The sequence below is a fragment of the Brassica napus genome, chromosome C8, assembly GCF_020379485.1.
Source record: "Brassica napus cultivar Da-Ae chromosome C8, Da-Ae, whole genome shotgun sequence".
NCBI lineage: Eukaryota > Viridiplantae > Streptophyta > Magnoliopsida > Brassicales > Brassicaceae > Brassica > Brassica napus.
The window spans coordinates 34,912,361-34,928,880 of NC_063451.1; the positions used below are offsets into that span (position 1 = coordinate 34,912,361).

The 16,520-nt window shown below is 35.7% G+C and overlaps 6 protein-coding genes across 11 annotated transcripts; 4 read left to right on the top strand and 2 right to left on the bottom strand.

Moving 5' to 3' along the window:
- The first annotated feature begins 233 nt into the window (after positions 1–233).
- On the top strand, positions 234–3,329 carry LOC106401111 (disease resistance RPP13-like protein 4). Of its 2 annotated transcripts, none has more exons than XM_013841550.3 (2): positions 234–465; positions 604–3,329. In XM_013841550.3, the coding sequence occupies exon 2, from the start codon at positions 612–614 to the stop codon at positions 3,186–3,188; it is 2,577 nt and encodes an 858-aa protein (XP_013697004.1). In that variant the 5' UTR covers positions 234–465; positions 604–611; the 3' UTR covers positions 3,189–3,329. The 2 variants fall into 2 exon arrangements, with proteins under 2 accessions (XP_013697004.1, XP_013697005.1); XM_013841551.3 differs by having other exon boundaries at positions 365–465; positions 610–3,329.
- Positions 3,229–4,939, bottom strand: LOC106401113 (thioredoxin domain-containing protein PLP3A). Its single transcript, XM_013841552.3, has 8 exons — positions 4,743–4,939; positions 4,425–4,499; positions 4,286–4,333; positions 4,073–4,215; positions 3,918–3,990; positions 3,759–3,820; positions 3,570–3,667; positions 3,229–3,491 (listed from the first exon to the last, which is right to left on the bottom strand). Exons 1-8 carry the CDS (start codon positions 4,824–4,826, stop codon positions 3,382–3,384), a joined length of 693 nt encoding a protein of 230 aa, XP_013697006.1. The 5' UTR covers positions 4,827–4,939; the 3' UTR covers positions 3,229–3,381.
- Positions 4,940–5,148: 209 nt separating this feature from the next.
- LOC106399795 (dehydrin Xero 1) lies at positions 5,149–6,444 on the top strand. Its single transcript, XM_013840249.3, has 2 exons — positions 5,149–5,427; positions 6,014–6,444. Exons 1-2 carry the CDS (start codon positions 5,233–5,235, stop codon positions 6,221–6,223), a joined length of 405 nt encoding a protein of 134 aa, XP_013695703.1. The 5' UTR covers positions 5,149–5,232; the 3' UTR covers positions 6,224–6,444.
- Positions 6,445–7,097: 653 nt separating this feature from the next.
- LOC125591986 lies at positions 7,098–8,279 on the top strand. Its single transcript, XM_048766943.1, has 3 exons — positions 7,098–7,788; positions 7,853–7,914; positions 8,031–8,279. Exons 1-3 carry the CDS (start codon positions 7,098–7,100, stop codon positions 8,277–8,279), a joined length of 1,002 nt encoding a protein of 333 aa, XP_048622900.1.
- A 911-nt stretch (positions 8,280–9,190) lies between these two features.
- LOC106397920 (peroxidase 36) lies at positions 9,191–11,374 on the top strand. Its single transcript, XM_013838553.3, has 4 exons — positions 9,191–9,810; positions 9,892–10,083; positions 10,147–10,312; positions 10,756–11,374. Exons 1-4 carry the CDS (start codon positions 9,568–9,570, stop codon positions 11,166–11,168), a joined length of 1,014 nt encoding a protein of 337 aa, XP_013694007.1. The 5' UTR covers positions 9,191–9,567; the 3' UTR covers positions 11,169–11,374.
- Positions 10,573–14,574, bottom strand: LOC111197813 (damage-control phosphatase At2g17340). 5 transcript variants are annotated; one of them, XR_007327085.1, is made up of 5 exons: positions 14,240–14,574; positions 13,871–13,934; positions 13,654–13,724; positions 13,373–13,438; positions 10,573–13,244 (listed from the first exon to the last, which is right to left on the bottom strand). XR_007327085.1 is itself a non-coding variant. In XM_013807526.3 (4 exons), the coding sequence occupies exons 2-4, from the start codon at positions 13,915–13,917 to the stop codon at positions 13,130–13,132; spliced, it is 228 nt and encodes a 75-aa protein (XP_013662980.1). In that variant the 5' UTR covers positions 13,918–13,934; positions 14,240–14,568; the 3' UTR covers positions 13,018–13,129. The 5 variants fall into 5 exon arrangements, 1 of the variants encoding a protein (XP_013662980.1); XR_007327084.1 differs by having other exon boundaries at positions 13,679–13,724; positions 14,240–14,573; XR_007327086.1 differs by lacking the exon at positions 13,654–13,724 and having other exon boundaries at positions 10,573–11,146; positions 12,999–13,244; positions 14,240–14,566.
- Between the last annotated feature and the right edge of the window lie 1,946 nt (positions 14,575–16,520).

Genomic DNA, 16,520 nt, shown 5'->3' on the forward strand with positions numbered 1-16,520 from the left:
TAAAAAAATGCTAAACTATCATATAAGAAATTCATGTGTTATATACTTATATTTTGTTGTTAAAAAAAAAAACTTATATTTTAATGGAGATTTAATGTAAACTTTATAAAATTTGAATTTTACACATTGATATGACTCTTGATATGATGATATTAATTTTAAAAAATTTATCTAACACTCTGTCAAACAATATTAGTTAGAAATGTTGAATTGATCAACGAATCCTATGTTAACCGGACCCATTCCGGTTCAATGATAAAGAGCCGACTGGAAAAAAGTTCGTAGTCGGTAGCAAGTAACCAAGAAAACGAGAATAGTTGACTCTTGACTTATAAACGTTGACTTCCATTTCCATAAAAGTTTCTTGTACGCTCATTCTTGAAACAAAGTTGAAAAGTCGAACCAAAAGACAAAGATCAAAACATCACGAGCTTCAGATCCTTGTCTGTTCACACTCCCTCCCTTGTAAGTCTTCTATTACCATAAACGATTGGGTTAGATTCATCTCGTTGTTCTTGAGAAAAAAAATACCGAGTGGTCTTATCTTGTGTTAGTGATTCTATAGCCGTTTGATTGAGATTGTTGCTTAGAATCTTTCTTCAGTTGCAGAGATGGTGGACGCTGTGGTGACAGTATGTCTCGAAAAAGCCTTGAACATCCTCGAAGAAAAAGCCCGAGTTGTGTCTGAATACAACAAACAGCTGAAAGATTTGCAAGACGAGTTGCAGTATATGCAGTCCTTTCTCAAAGACGCAGAGAGGCGTAAGAGGACGAACGACGTCTTGCGCAGGCTCGTGTCAGACCTACGAGAACTGGTCTACGAAGCTGAGGACATACTCGTGGACTGTCAGCTCGCTGATGGTAACGAAGCTGAGGACGACAACAACAACAACGAGCAAAGACCATCAAACGCGTGGCTTTCACGGCTCTATCCCGCTCGTGTTTCGCTTCAGTACAAGAAAAGCAAACGACTCAAAGAGATCAACGAGAAGATAACATCCATTAAGACTAAAGTCGAGCCATACTTCAAGTTCAGGACGCCGAGTAATGTGGGGAGAGATAACGGAACTGATCGTTGGAGCTCTCCTGTGTATGACCATACTCAAGTGGTTGGTCTTGAAGGAGACAAAAGAAAGATCAAAGAGTGGCTCTTTAACTCAAAAGACAGCGAGTTGCTGATGATGGCCTTTGTAGGAATGGGAGGGCTAGGTAAGACCACTATAGCTCAAGAAGTGTTCAACGACAAGGAGATAGAGAACTGTTTCGAAAGAAGGATATGGGTCTCTGTCTCCCAAACCTTCACCGAAGAACAGATCATGAGAAGCATATTGCGTAACTTGGGCGACGCAAGCGTTGGAGATGATCTCGGAACACTGCTGAGGAAAATCCAGCAGTATCTTATGGGGAAACGGTACTTGATCGTGATGGACGATGTTTGGGACAAGAACTTGAGTTGGTGGGACAAGATTCACCAAGGACTGCCTAGAGGACAAGGTGGCAGCGTTATTGTCACCACAAGATCAGAATCTGTGGCGGTTAAGGTTCAGGCGAGGGACAAGACTCACCGTCCAGAGCTGCTTAGTGCTGACAACAGCTGGCTGCTGTTTTGTAAAGTGGCCTTTGCGGCTAACAATGGTGTGTGTGAGCGTTCTGAGCTTGAGGATGTTGGTAAGGAGATTGTAACCAAGTGCAAAGGCTTGCCTTTGACGATCAAAGCCGTTGGTGGTTTGCTTCTGTGTAAGGATCACGTCTATCATGAGTGGAAACGAATCTCAGAGTATTTTCAGGATGAACTGAGAGGAAACACTTCTGAAACCGACAACGTGATGTCTTCTCTTCAGTTGAGCTATGATGAACTCCCTTCTCATCTCAAATCATGTTTCCTCACGCTCTCGCTCTATCCAGAAGACTGTGTTATACCAAAACAGCAGCTAGTACATGGATGGATCGGAGAAGGGTTTGTCATGTTGAGAAACGGAAGATCTGCGACTGAGTCAGGAGAAGACTGCTTCTCAGGACTCACCAACAGGTGTTTAGTTGAAGTTGTTGACAAGACATATAGTGGAACCATTGTTACTTGCAAGATTCATGACATGGTTCGTGATTTGGTTATCGATATAGCAAAGAATGATTCCTTCTCTAACTCTGAAGGCCTCAACTGTCGTCACATTGGGATTAGTGGGAACTTTGAGGAGAAGCAGGTCAGAGTTAACCATAGACTAAGAGGCTTAGTGTCAACAACCAAGACAGGTGAAGTGAACAAGCTTAACTCAGAGCTAGCTAAGAAGTTCACTGACTGCAAGTATCTGCGGGTTCTCGACATCTCCAAATCAATATTTGATGCTCCTCTGTCTGATATTTTGGATGAGATTGCGAGCCTTAAGCACTTGGCGTGTCTTAGCATGAGCAACACGCATCCATTGATCCAGCTTCCTCGTTCCATGGAAGATCTCCAGAATCTTCAGATTCTAGACGCTAGCTACTGTCAGAACCTGAAACAGCTGCAACCTTGCATTGTCTTGTTCAAGAAACTCCTTGTGCTTGACATGACAAACTGTGGATCACTTGAGTACTTCCCCAAGGGAATAGGAAGTCTCGGGAACCTCGAAGTGCTGTTGGGGTTTAAGCCGTCCATGTCAAGCAATGGGTGCAAGCTCAGTGAAGTCAGGAACCTCACAAACCTCAGGAAACTTGGTCTTTCTCTGACTCGTGGCGACCAGATAGAAGAAGATGAGCTCGACTCTTTGGTAAACTTATCCAAGCTTATGTTACTCTCAATCAACTGCTATGATAGCTACGGTGACGATCTGATAACCAAGATAGATGCTCTCACTCCTCCACACCAGCTCCATGAGCTTTCTCTAGAGTTCTATCCTGGAAAGCTGAGTCCCTCGTGGTTGAGTCCTAAAAGGCTTCCGATGTTGAGGTACATGTCGATATGCTCAGGTAATTTGACGAAAATGCATCAAAGATTCTGGGAAACTGAGACTAACACTCACTGGAGAATCGAAGCTTTGATGTTTCATTCCTTGTCGGAACTGGACATGGATTGGGAGGAGCTTCAACTGTCAATGCCGTACCTTAGGACAGTGCACGCAAACTGGTGTCCGGAGCTAGAGACTTTCCCGATCGAAGATGTTGGCTTTAGAGGAGGGGTGTGGACGAAAACACCAACACACAGGACCTGATGATGGCACGTTTTTAAGCAAACCGTTCAATGTTTATGTATCAGCAACAACAACAATGGCGCATTATATATAGGCAACGTACAATGTCATGTAGCATTCGAGTGTTTGGATATTATATTGAAACTTCCTTTCCTTTCCTAATAAACATAGTAAAAGGCAAAACAGAGAAGACAGCAAGGCAAATCTGTGATGATCAGTCAGAGTCGGAGTCCAGATTCTCTGAAGACCTAACAGAACGCCTTATGCTCTCTTGGTATTCGGCATCTTCATCATCTTCCTCTTTCTTCTTCTTGCTGAGCATTCCTGTTCAATAACTTGCACATTTTTAAAAACAATACTCTATACCTGAGCTGTAATTACTGAAGAAGGTGGATGTTAAACCTTTTTTAATCAGAACGTTCTCCAGTCTGGTCGTGGTGAAATCGTCCTTTGTGCCTAGATCCTGGAACCCAACTAGCCTATCCATCGCAATTCCCTTGCTGGACATATGATAAAAAGAGCCATTATTCTATCAGTATAAAAGCTAACAACAAACAATGTATGTAAAGAATAAATCAAAAGAGATAAAACCTGAAAAGCAAAACGCAAGGCAATGTCTTTATTGCAAGCTTTGAGACAAAGAAAGGAGCATTCTGCATATTATGTCAGCTAACCATTAGATTCACAAAACATAGGGATTGTTGAAAAGCCATTTCCCTTTTTCTATCTTTAACCAATTGGTTCACTGACCTCTGCGTCAACTTTAATGAACTTGGTGTCCACATGTCTAGGCGCAAGAGTCTTCAAATGCTTGTCCATGATCCTATTATATATGTTTTGTATGAGCTCACATATCAGAAGAGAAAAGCAAAAAAAAAAAAAGAGAAGCTGGAGGGAGATCTTACTTGCAGCGGTAAAACTCCTTGTGGTAGAAATGGCAAATCACTTTCTCACTCCTGGTGACTTCTCCCAAGAAATCTCCCTCGTTAACCTCTCGAAATTCACCATGTCCTTGTCTTTTGAAGGCTTCTCTCTTCTCAACTTCTCTCTGTCCAGAAGAGGTTTAGTAGTTCACACCAATAAAAGCAAACAAGTGCATAGGCCAAAAGTTATATCACCTTGAGTGCAGCAATCCTATCAGCGTGCAATTTTTCCAGCTCTGGATCCTAGAGAACATGAGCAAAGTATGTACCCAATCATACAGTTTAGAGACAGAAGCTTCAAAATTCTCAAAAAATAAGAAAGAATTGCACTTACATCCATAAGTTCATCAAGATCAACCTCCTCATTGACATGTTTTGATGATTGCGCCTTCTCATTTGCAAGCACTTCCTGCCCAACAATCATCATAACACACACAAATTCCTCACATTTTATTAATATCATCTACAAAAATTGTGTCCCAAAAACTCTCACTCATAAAATTCCACAAGACGTAACACAAATCACAACAACTTGGCTGATGAATCTAATAATCATAAAGAAAGAAACTGACCAATAAAATTAAGATTTAAATCGAACAAATTTTCAGAAAAGTTGAGATATCAAGGCATATCGCATTTGATGGATTTAAACCTTTTTATAATCTCTAGCAGCTGCCGCCAATACGTTTCCGAAAGCCAGATTCGAGAGGGTCGACTTGACTGCATCTGGATCCATCTTTTAGAACCTTCAATTTCAAATCTCGAGCGGAAAAAGCAAAAAGAGAGAATAATCCCAAAATCAAAAGATGAACGGAACATTAAAGGTGAACAATATGAAACGACGGCGTTTACACAGGGAAATATACATTAGGACCCTTGTGTTTATAATAAGCAAAGGCCCGTCCGGCCCAAATAAGTTGTCTACGGTATACATTTAAAACTTGATACGTGGCGCTGACCACTACACCAACGTTTTAGGTGAACGCCGCGTGTGATTCTCGTAATCAACACTGAATTATTTTCATGTATGACATATCCTATCCGAAGCCGGTTCTATAAAAAGCATCATTGATGAGATTCTGAATCTTCATCGAGGATAAGATATAGCTATAATCAACAAACCAAAACAAAGAGGAACATTAATGGAGTCTTACCAAAACCAGTCTGGAGCGCAGCTGACTCACCCACAGCTTGACCAGTACGGGAATCCAGTCCCAATAGGCACCGGGGCATATGGAGGAGCTCCGGTCATGGCTGGTCATTACACAGAAGGTGGTGGTGGTTTGAGCGGAATGCTTCACCGCTCTGGAAGTAGCTCTAGCTCTAGTTCTAGCTCGGTACTAATACTTGGTTATCTTTCATATCTTGATCTCGATACTGTATATTTTCTATACAACTAAATTTGTTTCGCAATATTTTAATAAACTAATGTGCACTATTTAACTGTAGACTAGTTACTTCAATTTTTTTTGGAACATGTTTGTTAGAAGTTCTAACTATAAACCATGTAGTAAACTAGTGATCGCATATTCTCATATATAAACAATCCCTAGTAATGATCATGTTTTTCAATACCAGTCTTTATTACAATACCTTTTGTTTGGTTTTATTTTAGGGTAATATTTTTGTTTTAGTGATTCTTTTCATCCCTTAAAATTTATGGTAAACCACTCATTATATTTACACCATTTAATAGAAATATTTTTTATATTCATTCCCATTCTTTTATTTTTTACAAAATTATATAACAAAATATTATTTATTAAAATTTGAATGGGAACAATAGTTAATTAACCATAAAATAAAAAATTCATTTTGTTTTTATTATCTTTCATTCCTTTTATTCTTTTAGCGGACATCAGCTAAATGCTTAATTTAAGTTATGGTTGGCGTTTTGAAGTATATATCACAATTGGCATGCAGGAGGACGATGGACTAGGTGGGAGGAGGAGGAAGAAGGGAATCACGGCGAAGATAAAAGAGAAGCTGCCAGGTCATCATGGGTCCCACCAGACTTCTTCAGCGACCAGCACCATACCCGTTTATGATGCAACCGGCACTGGCGCCGTTCACCACGAGAAGAAAGGCATCATGGAGAAGATCAAAGAGAAGCTTCCCGGCGGTCATCATTAGATTCATTTTAATCAAACTTTCTTGCATGTACTAAAGTGTTGTGTATCATGTAATAATATAAGGATGCGGCTTTTTAAGTTAGAATATACATAAACATAATGACGTGGCTTTTTAAGGCGTATTTGTGTTACGCGTATGGTGGTTGCATGTGATGTAATGCTACTGATAGGGTTAAAGTTCATGTAATTGATATAAAATCTCTATTTATGGCTTTTGCTTTCAAATTGTTCTAAGTGAGTAGAGATCATGGTTTTCAGTACACGGGTCGATTCCCAAGTTCATTGGCATCTTCCTAATTTGATTAACAAAAAGATATTGACGTCTATCGCAATCAACGTAATGCCTGACCAATCATCTATGACAACATTTTCAACCCCAAAGAAACAAGCAGTCGTTATAATTAGTACTAGATTTCGATCCGCGCAAGCGCGCGGATTTTTGTTTTCATTTATTTTTATATAAATATTTTGTTTTCAATTCTAAATTGGTATTTATTATAATATATATGTGCCTATAAATTTTTAAAACATAATAAGTTTACTGTATATTTTTTCATTGAATAGATTGTTTCAAACTTTCAAATGTATTTGTATCTTCTTCTATATATATATTTTCGGTTATTATTTCATTATTACAATCATAACTATATATATAAAGATTAATAAAATATTTTTTTATTGTCATATTTAAAGATATTGTAACATTTCACAAATTTAGAAAGTTTTAAAAAAATTAAACTTTTCGCTTCATAGATTTATATTATCGAGTAAATAATTAAATATTTAGTTTTTGTTTAATTTTTAAAATAAACTATATAGTTTAAAATTTGTTTTCATTGGTTTAAGGTAGTAAAGATTAATCATTGTTAGATAATATGATTTTTGTTCAGTGTATAAAGGAAATCCACAGCATCTGCTCTGCTTTTCTCTGGTCTGGGCCAACGCTATCCACACGGAAAGCAAAAATTGCATGGGCTGATGTTTGTAAACCAAGAGATGAAGGTGGGTTGGGTTTGAGGAATTTGTTGGAAGCAAACAGAGTGGCTTGTCTGAAGTTAATATGGAGAGTGTTATCTGCAAGGTCTTCGCTATGGGTTAAATGGATTTGGAAGTATCTCATAAGGAAGGGATCGTTTTGGAGTGTAAATGAAAGGAGCACTCTAGGCTCTTGGATGTGGAGGAAACTCCTGAAGATGAGAGCTGTTGCAGTGCAGTTTTTTAAGGTGGAGATAAACAGTGGCTCTACTACTTCTTTCTGGTTCGATAGATGGTCACCTTTGGGGGTTCTTATTGATTTCACTGGAGGAAGAGGCTGTGTAGAACTAGGTATTCCAATAAATGCAACGGTGGAGAGAGTCATTCAAACTTATAGGAGAAGAAGGCGTAGAGTTCCTATTTTACAGCAGATAGAACAAGAGATTATGGCACTGCAGGAGAGAAGTCTTAATCAGCTGGATGATGTTTGTTTGTGGAAAAGAGAGAGTGGTGACTACGCATCGGAGTTTTCTACTTCCCAAACTTGGAACTTGTTACGAGAGAAGAAGCAGAAGGTTCCCTGGTCTAAAGGTATTTGGTTTCCTGAAGCCACACCAAAATTCTCCTTTATGGCATGGATTGTCATTCATAACAGGCTGGCTACTGGTGATAGGATACTTAAGTGGAATCCTCAAGCAGTGTCTGTTTGCTGGTTATGTAAAACACATTTGGAGACTAGAGATCATTTTTTTTTCGAGTGTGAATATTCAAAGGAAGTCTGGTTGGGGTTAACTAGAGGTTTAACAGGTAGTGGAGTGTGTCAATGGTTGCAGGTTATGCAGATACTGACCAATGGTTTACATGAAAGGGTAGTGACGTTCTTATGGAGGTATTGTTTCCAATCTGTTCTTCATGCGATTTGGACGGAGAGGAATACTAGGCGTGTGGAGGATAAAGCTCTGCCAACTTCTTGTCTTATGATAAAGTTGGACAAGCAGGTCAGAAACAGAATTACTTCTTTGAGAAGGAAGAATAGAGGTAAATATGAGAAAGCAATGGAGGAATGGTTTAAAAGAAGGTGAAGAAAGGAGTATGGAAGTTAAGCAATAGATATGAGTTCTTTTTTGTAATAGGAAGCAGTCCCCTCTGTAAAAAAGTTTTTTTGAAGTGAATAAAATTTAAAATTCTTTCAAAAAAAAAAAAAAATATGATTTTTGTTATTTAAATTGTTTTTTTTTATAATTTTAAAAGTTAACATCGGCAAATATTTAAATATTTAGCATATAGAGGTATACTATTATAACATTAAATTATATCTATTTAATTTATATTATCTATAAGTCCAATGGATCATCTATTGTTTAAATCCAATTATTAATAGCCCAATAAACATTTCTTGTAGGCCCAAAATTAAATTGATAAGATTAGATATTAAATGTATCATGATTTTCTAGGAATAGGTCCATTAGGTCCAATTTTTAAAAAATCACACATGAATCAAGGTTGTGACTTCTATTTTAATATATAAGATTTACCTTTTTCACCCTAAAGACAATGCACCATGACCAAGTGATAGTTCAATGCATACATGGATACATATAAGAAAAAATGAGTAGGATAGCAATAAAATAGGTTTTGTTACAAATATAGATTTTAAGAATAAAAATGACCAAAATAGCATTTAATCTTTTATCAAAAGAGATAAATATACATTTATATCCCAATGGTAAATTAATTTAGACATTAGGATTTAGAGTTAAGTGGTGGGGTTTAGGATTTAGGGTTTAGGGTTTAGGGTTTACAGTTTAGGGTTTAGAGTTTAGAGTTTAGGGGTGGAATTTAGGGTTTAGGGTTTAGAGTTAAAGGGTGGGGTTTAAGATTTAGGGTTTAGGGTTTAGGATTTATGGTTTAGGTTTTAGGATTTAGAGTTGTGAAGTGGAGTTTTGGGATAAGATTTCAAATTTTGAAAAATAAAAAAAATTAAATTTTTCAAAAGATAAAATACTATTTTGGTCATTTTAGTTTTTGAAAGCTATTTTTATGACATAAACTTAGAAAAATGCTATTTTGGAGATTTACCCTCACATATAATACTGATGACGCTTTTGGGTACTACTTGAAGTTCTGTAAGACTGTACTTAATTAATAACATGAACATTTTATTGGGGTACACATAAACTAAATATTAATTAGAAATTTAGAATATAGAGTACTTGGTACTCACATTTAATGTGCCCATCTAACTGTCTAGAAAGCAAAGTTTAGGTAAGTACAGTATAAGGTAACTAATCAAGTCTTCATCTATAAATTAAATGAAACCATGCATTCCCCGCAATAATCACTAGTCCCAAAAACTCGAAAAAGAATCAAATGGCAAAGCCAGTAATGTGCATTGTTCTCACTCAAATCGTCCTCGTTGCCTTATTTCATCTTTGTATGAGTTCTCAAACCAAAGAATGCACGAGCACATCCTCCCTCTCCCCTCAGTTTTACGACAACTCGTGCCCTAAAGCCCAAGCCATTGTCCAATCTTTCGTCGCCAAAGCACACTCCAACGACCCTCGCATGGCAGCCTCATTGTTTAGGCTTCATTTCCATGACTGCTTCGTCAATGTTTGACAAAATTTAGTTTCGTTTCTATAACAATATTTATGGATAAAACTTAATAATGCTTTCTTTTTTTGGGTGGTACAGGGATGTGATGGTTCTTTATTATTAGACTATAGTGGAACCATAGAAAGCGAGAAACGAGCAGACACAAACGTAGACTCTGCCCGAGGGTTTGAAGTCATCGACGATATTAAGTCTGCCTTGGAAGATGAGTGTCGCCAAACAGTTTCTTGCGCTGATATTTTGGCTCTCGTTGCTAGAGACACTACTGTTATTGTAAGTTAATTTCCGTATTAAATATTATTACGAACACTCGTTCATTAACTCAGTTATATACAGACTGGTGGCCCGAGTTGGGAAGTATATTTAGGAAGAAGAGATGCAAGGGAAGCAAGCTTGATTGCTTCTAACAACAATATTCCTGTTGCCAGCTCTACGTTTGAGACAATTGTCACCAAGTTCAACGACCAAGGACTCGGTCTTATCGATCTTGTTGCTCTCTTAGGTACTATAGTTCATTCAAATTATTGGTGGTAAACATATGATTCGATCAACTTATACCCTTTTTTGAAGGCTAAAAATATAGATTTGAAAATGCTAATTAGTTATGCTAGTATTAAGAAAATGTGCCAACCAAGTCTATGATTATGTTTTGTAGTCGACGATTTAGTTGTTCCTGGGTAAAGTTTAGGAATTGAATGTTAAGTTTAATTTTAATTAGTTACAAAAAGATCAAATTTTACCGGTTTAGAGTTTGTGTTACACTTTTTGTTAATTTGGAAAAAGCTATATAATATGTATATATAGCTTTCTTTATTGTGGCAAAATAAATGGCACATTTTGTCTCTTTTTCAACATAATGTCTCATACGTTCTGTCAAATTGCCTGAAGCATTACATACTAATAGTATTGTAGATTTTAGAATTAAAAGCTATGATTTGAATGTAGGACGTCATACGATAGGAAATTCGAGGTGCAAGAGCTTCCGACAAAGGCTATACAACCATTCTGGAAACAGCGATCTCGACCAGACTTTGAATCAAAACTACGCCTCAATGTTGCAGCAGGGATGTCCTATTTCTGGTGACGACCAGAACCTCTTTGCTCTCGACTATATGACGCCAAATAAGTTTGATAACTACTACTTCAAGAATCTGATGACTTTTAAAGGACTCTTGAGCTCTGATGAGATTTTGTACACAAAGAGTGGAGACTCCATGGAGCTGGTCAAGCTTTACGGGGCTAATGAGGAATTGTTCTTTGAGCAGTACGCAAAGTCAAAGGTGAAGATGGGAAACATCTCGCCGTTGACGGGGAGAAATGGTGAGATCCGGAGGATCTGTAGGAGAGTTAACCATTGAAATGTCTAATTAAGTTTCATTACTAGATACTTAGGGCATATGGGTTTGATATGATTAACGTTTTCTTGATATGTGTAGAGGTTGATTTCTTTTGAATATGTTTTAATTGATGAGTTTGGTGTGTATGTGCGTTTGTTTGTTTTTGTTAACAACTACTAAGTTTGGTTTTTAGCAAAAAAAAAAAAAAAACTACTACTAAGTTTGGTGTTAGATGCAATATACTACTTGTGCTTTCATATCAAAGTCACGTGGTTGATTAATATTTCTTGTTTTATGTAGAGTTTGATTTCTTTTGGCACTATTTTACTCTACTGAGTTTGGTGTTTGTTATAAGTCATCGAAAATATATTGATGATTACCCAAAAAGAAATGGAAATTTTATATGGAACTTGGCTATTTTCAACAAATTAAAGTTTGGCATATAACTTCATTAGGTACAAAATCATTCTCAAGTTTACAGATATAACCTAACTAGATTTTGACTCACTCTGATGCACGAATTTTTTTTTCATTCTTATATGTTTTTAACTTTTGAGAATGCTAACAAATTGATTATTTGTGTTCCTGTTGTAGATTCGTATGTTTCTGAGTTTTGAGATTTATGTCCCTTTTCAATGTGTTTAGTTTTTGGACTTTTTAATTTGTGAGATCACTTTTTTTATTTTATAAATATACTTGACAATCTAATATCTAATCTAACTATTAAAATTGAAGTACCTTTTGAAAATAATTACAACTTATGTCATTGTATTTAAAACAAACTAGACTCTGATCCGTGCGTCCGCACGGGTATATGTTTCATTTTTATTCACAGCTACTTGTTTTATATAACTAATAGTGAATAAATTAACAGTAGTATATAACAAATTGTAAATTTAAATATTTCCAAACATAATAATAGTACTATTTGCATTTGTAAATTTAATTTATTTTTTTAAATTGTCAATTGTATTTCTCATATCTTACGAACATGAATTTTATAGCTCTAGAGTTGGAAACAAAATAGTGTACGTGTATTATACATTTTGATCCGTGTTCCGCGTAACTATTATTCATATTTAATTTATATAAAAAACTCTTAAATATATTATTACAATTTAAGATATAAGTTAGATTAAATTTTATTAATTTTAAAATCTACCTCAAAATGTAAAAAATGATTTTAATCTTTTATAGTTTAAATGAATTTCATTTTAAAATTTATTTATACACTAATTTATTCATTTATGCAAAGTTGAATTTTAGATTTTAGACATTTTTTAGTAAATAGAATGTTGCAATCTTTTAAATAAATTTGGTAGCTAAATTTTAAGAAATATTGAATATATATTTTTATGGAAACTGATATTTATTATGCTTAAAATTAATTAAGGTTAAGAGTGAAAAAAAGAGTGCTATTGGTTGTAATTAAAATGTTTTCAATGGTTAATTTATATTTATACTCTTATGTACATAGAAATTTTGTTTCTAGATCATTAACGACATATTTTCTTAACACTAACCATGTTTTCAAATGTTAATAAGACTTTCTCAAACATAATAATGTTATAGTTTACATGTTTGTCATCCAGATAATTGTTTCAAATTGTTATTGTTTCTGTAGTTTCTGATTATATATTTATTTCATTGAATTTCGTTTAGTATAAATGTATTATATAGACGTGAAGAATTTTCATGTGTATTTGCTTTAAGGTACAGACTTGCAGTAACTTCTTACAGAAATATATACAATCCAAAATGTAATCAAGGTTATTTAAATAATTTTTGGAGCAGCTGTCAGTCAAATATATTGAGAATGTGTTAGTTTATACATCTATCTAATACAGAAACCTGTGAGGAAGAGCGTGCATAGTCTGAATTTGGCTACTTCCAGTGAAAGGGAATATGCCTGTCACAAGTTGAAATAAGATAGCACTCAAATATCAGCTTGTGTTTTTAAGATAGACTTTAAAGAGATAATGCTAAGAGAAAGATATAGGTAGCTTGGTAAGAGAAAAGTTTTCAAGAATCTCCCCATGGCTCTTCGAATCATTCTTCAAGTCCTCAAGAATCTCCCCATATCTTAAGAGGTTCCAACTAAAAAAAAAATGCAAAAATCAATGCTTTTTGCTTAAACATTACCTCTTTGTAGCAGATAAACCAAAGTATCTTTCAGAAACTATGAAAAAACATCTAAAACAAACCATAGAATACACATAATGTACCTTTCAGCAAACTTTTCAGCTCGAGCAGGAGAATCTGGAACAGTTGTATCACTCTCTGCGCAATTACTGCAACAAAAGGAGAAGCTTTAGAACATTGAAAGCTTATGTTTTTATATTCGTTACATCATTAATTAGATTCCTTCCTATAGACTTGCACTGATAGACAACCACAGTTAATACTTGATTCAACACAACATGAGCTTTGAACCAATCAATACATATCCATGAACAACAAAGCCCGACACAAGCAATTTAGTCTGTCAATGAAATAGCTTTTTAACTTGCAAATGCAATCTGGTGGCCCACCATGCCTCTCTGGATCTTTATTCAGTTCCTCAAGAATCTCTGATACCTTAGAGATGTTCCAACCGATAAATTAAATGCAATATCAGTACTTTTGACTAAAACAACACCTCTTTGCAGCAGATAAATCAAAGAAACCTTCACAAAATATGAAAAGATATTCAAAGCAAACCCCATAGAACACACAAAACGAACCTTGGCGCAACTTTTGAGCTCGAACAGGAGCTTCTGGAACGATACATCGCTCTTTGCTCGATTCCTGCAAAAAAAAAGGAAGCAGCTTTAGAACACTGGAAGCTTATGTTTTTATAACCATTGATATGAGGAATTATATTGTTTCATAGAGACTTGCATAAACAATACAACATGAGGTCTGAACCAATGAATACGTGAATCATTCAGATAAATTAAAGGAAAGTACATGGCTTTGAACAAAAAAATCAAAGCTTTGACCAGATCCATGAACAAAAACAATTCACATAACCTAGCAAAGATTCTGACTTTCAAAAAAAAATGTGAAATTAAAGGCTGAAAGATAAAGGAAGAGAGAGAGGGAGATGGAACTTGAAAGGAGGGATGGAGTTGGCCAAGAGATCTAAGTGGAATTAGCCTTCCTGTGGTTGAAACTGATGTAAGTCAACCAAGCTTCCTTCTTTAACGTTATCAGTTAAGTGCCATGGAAATATATCATAGTGAGTATTGCGATGGGAATCAAAGCAGAGGAAGGACTCAAAGCGAAAGCGAGACGGCAGAGATGGAGGAGAGGGATGTAGACGATGAACATGATATCAAGAGGAAGTCAGTTTCCTCTCTCTCGAAACTCCCCTATGATCGGATTCTGTTTGTTCTCACTGCGTTGAGATCGTTTGGTTAAGATTATCCTCGTCAAAATCTTAATAAAATAAATATTGAATCAATACAAAATATATAAAACGACTGTGTTTAAATCAATGGCATGGAATGGTAAATTTTTAGGAAAAATCAGGGTTAAATACTAATTGTACTTCAGTTTTAATAGATTAGATAATTAATCTAAATTATTACCATTATTTAACCGGCTGGAGATTTAGCCGGATAGCTTACTTACCAAAACTTTGCATTTTAAAAAAAGAAATTGCACTCCCTGTACAAACATAACCTCGTAATTTGCAGGGATGAACATTGATCTTTTTGGATGATGTGTTTTTTTTAATGGCACTTTTACCCCTATATTGATATATCACAGCGAAAATGTTTTTCTCAATAAAAAACACTATAATCGATATATGCTTTGTTTCTGAAATAAAAAAATTGTTCATCTCTCTTCTTTCACATTTACATTGTTTACATCGAAAAAGAGAGATGATGAACAGCTCCACCCCTCTCTCTCTCTCTCTCTCTCTCTCTCTCTCGCTTTTCTCTTCATCCTCCTCCCTTCATCTTCCATGATCTCTTCATCTAAATGCCCTTTGTTTCCATCGACTGGTGTTTGCCCATTCCTCAGTTGGGTCGTCCCATCGAAGTTCTCTGAGAATATCTCACGAGAGGTTCCATACTCACAGAGCTCGTGTTTCCGCCTCTGATTTTGTTCCTCCTTATCACCACTGGTTGCCTGAATGGTCAGAGATACTCAAATCTCAAAAGGATGAGTCTTCACCAGATCGCTCTTCTTGCTGAGAACTGAAATTAAATACATTTTGGCTGGTAGTATGTCATGTTTTAAATTCGAAAGTTTTTTGTTGTTTTCAGTTTTAATTGATATCGTCAGATTCCGATTGAAGCTTTACTTAATGAGGAGTGTTAATGACGACCATGATTTTGTTGTACATTCATGGTAAATTTTGAGAGAACCTTTTATTATCAGAAACAGTGTAAGTCGGATAAATATAATAGAAAACAATTTTTTTTAATGGACTCACACTTTTATCATCCGGTTACCATCTTTTTGTTTTATTAGAGTTAAACGAACAAATTGGAACATAGCCATTCTTAGCTCAATCATATTTTAAATATTATCCGTTTACGAATTGACATAACCATCAACAGATCCAATAGCCGGTAATTTTAACTCAAAACATGAGTCAATATGTAAAGTATCCGGATAAATCACAATATAATCATGCTAATTTATGAAAATATTAAAAAACGACATTTAACCGTGTTAATTTACATATCAACTATATGATTTGATATTTATTAGCCGGCTAAAATAAGTCAAAATAAAATCAAGAAAAATAAATACAAAAACATATATTTTGTTAACCGGCTAAAATAACTTAATAGCTAGAAACATATACATATTAACCGGCTAAAATAAGTCAAAATAAAATCAAGGAAAATAAATACAAAAACATATATTTGTTAGCCGGCTAAATTAACTTAATAGCTAGAAACATATACATGTTAGCCGGCTAAACTAACATATATACTGTGTGAAAAGATTTGACTCAAATACATAAAAATATATTTGGTAGCCGGCTAAACTAACAAATGCGTAAACATTAATATTTCATGTTAGCTGGCTAATTATTATATTATCTTTGCGCGATGAACGATTTTCATGGGGAGTACGGTCTTCTTGTTGCGCCGTCCTTGTGAAGATTTTGGTGTCGACGAGCTTGTGTTAGGGATGTCAGTTCTCCGGGACATCTCCCTCTTAGACGTGAAGCTCTTCTTGGCCTGTAGATTTTAGAGTTTGTGTGCGGCGATGTAGGATGCGTGTGACGGCGAGGAGCAGCCGAACTTTACAGAGGAAGTTTGAGAATCGGCTCTCTTGTAGATTCCGGTGGTCGGGGCGCGGAGCAACTCCGGGGATAACTCTTTTGGTGAAGACTAATCATGGATAGATCGATGTCATGTTTCTAAC